Source organism: Bactrocera oleae, chromosome X, assembly GCF_042242935.1.
Source record: "Bactrocera oleae isolate idBacOlea1 chromosome X, idBacOlea1, whole genome shotgun sequence".
NCBI classification, from domain to species: domain Eukaryota; kingdom Metazoa; phylum Arthropoda; class Insecta; order Diptera; family Tephritidae; genus Bactrocera; species Bactrocera oleae.
Genome location: NC_091541.1, coordinates 28,544,400 through 28,546,344, shown reverse-complemented (window position 1 = coordinate 28,546,344; position 1,945 = coordinate 28,544,400). Strand labels below are relative to the sequence as shown.

Sequence of the window (1,945 nt, the reverse complement as noted above, 5' to 3'; positions counted from 1 at the left end):
GCCAACGCAAAAGAAATTTCTGCGCGAAAAAACTTGTGTACCCCCCGGTTTTGGATCGACCAGGGTTATTTTTTTTGAAGCGCGGCCGAAGGCCGCCAACGCAAAAAGGAGTTCCCTGCGAAAAGACCTTGGTACACCCAGGTGTTGGATCGACCAGGGTTATTTTTTTGGAAGCGCGGCCGACGGCCGCCAACGCAAAAAGGAGTTCTACGCGAAAAAGTAACATTGTCATATAGGGTGTAACATAATCCTTAACATCAATGCTCTCTGATGGATATTAATACTGTTACTTTTAAAGAAAAGTACCGTTTCGTTTTTTCCATTTGCTATTTACTTCATATTTGGCAAATAAAATTCAAACGCGTTTAGTGAGAATTTGTGATATAAAAGTTATTATTCAAGTTTTTATTTTAAAAATTAGTGGAATTTCAACAGGTAAGTTATTATACTTTTTAATTTTTTTTTTTTAATATTTATTAATAATAATATTTAGATATTGATGAACAATCGACCAGCCGTGGCGAGATGCGCAGAACTAATGTTCTAACAGTGGCAGAGTTGAAGGAAATGTGGAACGTGAGGAAAGTATTCCAAACATTCGAAACAAGTGAGAGCTGTATAGCCTTTGTTGAAGAGCAAGGGCTCATACTAACCAAGAGGATTTGCAGGATGCATAAGGTCCCGATGGTATTGTCAATGGCGGTTAGTAGTATCGTCGACACATTTAGATACCGATAAGGATCATGCCGTACGCGTTCAGCAATATCTAGGTCTAAGGGTACTTGGTTTAAGAACGCCAAAATACCCTTAAACCAGATATTTTACCTTATGTTTTGCTTTTCGTCGCATTGATCGCATGAGGAGGTGCGTAAAAATAGCATTGTCAGGGAACCGATTTTATCCAGCGCTACCATATGCGACTGGTATAACTACTGCCGCGAAGCTGTAGTAATATACCAAGTGGACCATCAGGAGAAGTTGGGTAAAATTGGTGGCCCTGGGAAAAAAGTCCAGATTGACGAAAGCAAATTTGGAAAGAGGAAATACAACAAAGGTAATATTAAAAATAAACAATAATACATAATTACTTATATATTTTTCTTATTTCAGGCAGGAGGGTGGAAGGTTACTGGGTGTTGGGAATGGTGGAAGATGGCAGTGAGGACTTGCGGTTGGAGGTATGTCCTGACAATGTCAGGGCTGCTGAGGTGCTCATATCCTTATTGAGAAACACGTTGCGCCCGGCACAATTTTTTGTACCGATTGTTAGAAGGCGTATGATTGTTTAACAACTCACGGGTATGAGCACCGTCGGGTAACCCATAGCAATCCTGACAATCCGTTCGTTGCGGAAGACGGGACGCATATCCAACGAATAGAACCCCAGTGGCGGGTAATGAAAAGATTTTTCGCCAAGGATAATTACAATAATCCAGAAAACTTTGCCGATCTCATTATTGAATATGTGTGGCGAAAAAATAGAGCAAATAAGCATGAGGATCCTTTTGTGAAATTAATAATAATAATAATACACACCTACAAGCCATAAAAAAATTCGTTATATTTTATTGAAATAATTTCTTAATTTTTTATTCTTCTAGGTTTTGGAATACAGTAACTGGGGTATATTCTGTTTTCATTTCTTTCAGTTCACTTACAAAAGATGTCGATAAGGTAACACTGGTTATTTAACATTTTGCAACCATCTTCTTATTGTGAAAATTACAAAAATTGAAGAATTATTAATATATTGAAATAAAGCTATTTTTTATGATATAATATAAACAAAATGTGTAAAAACGAATTAGTGAAGTGTTAGTGGATATAAAAGTGAAAAAAAAGTGTATAATTCATTCTAAAACGAAAAAATACGTACTTTAAATAGTCGAAATTTTGAAATTTAAACCCAAATATCTCGAAAGCTATAAGTTTCCCGCCGCTATAT

The 1,945-nt window shown here is 36.7% G+C and overlaps 1 protein-coding gene across 1 annotated transcript; it reads left to right on the top strand.

Moving 5' to 3' along the window:
* The first annotated feature begins 696 nt into the window (after positions 1-696).
* On the top strand, positions 697-1,549 carry LOC118681066 (uncharacterized). Its single transcript, XM_070112734.1, has 4 exons — positions 697-702; positions 865-1,054; positions 1,111-1,230; positions 1,281-1,549. Exons 1-4 carry the CDS (start codon positions 697-699, stop codon positions 1,547-1,549), a joined length of 585 nt encoding a protein of 194 aa, XP_069968835.1.
* Positions 1,550-1,945: the final 396 nt, after the last annotated feature.

Excerpts from the sequence above, each read along its gene's own strand:
- LOC118681066 (XM_070112734.1), top strand. Across the intron at positions 1,055-1,110 it reads AAAGAGGAAATACAACAAAG|GCAGGAGGGTGGAAGGTTAC; the intron begins GTAATATTAAAA and ends TTCTTATTTCAG. Across the intron at positions 1,231-1,280 it reads GCTCATATCCTTATTGAGAA|ATTGTTTAACAACTCACGGG; the intron begins ACACGTTGCGCC and ends AGAAGGCGTATG.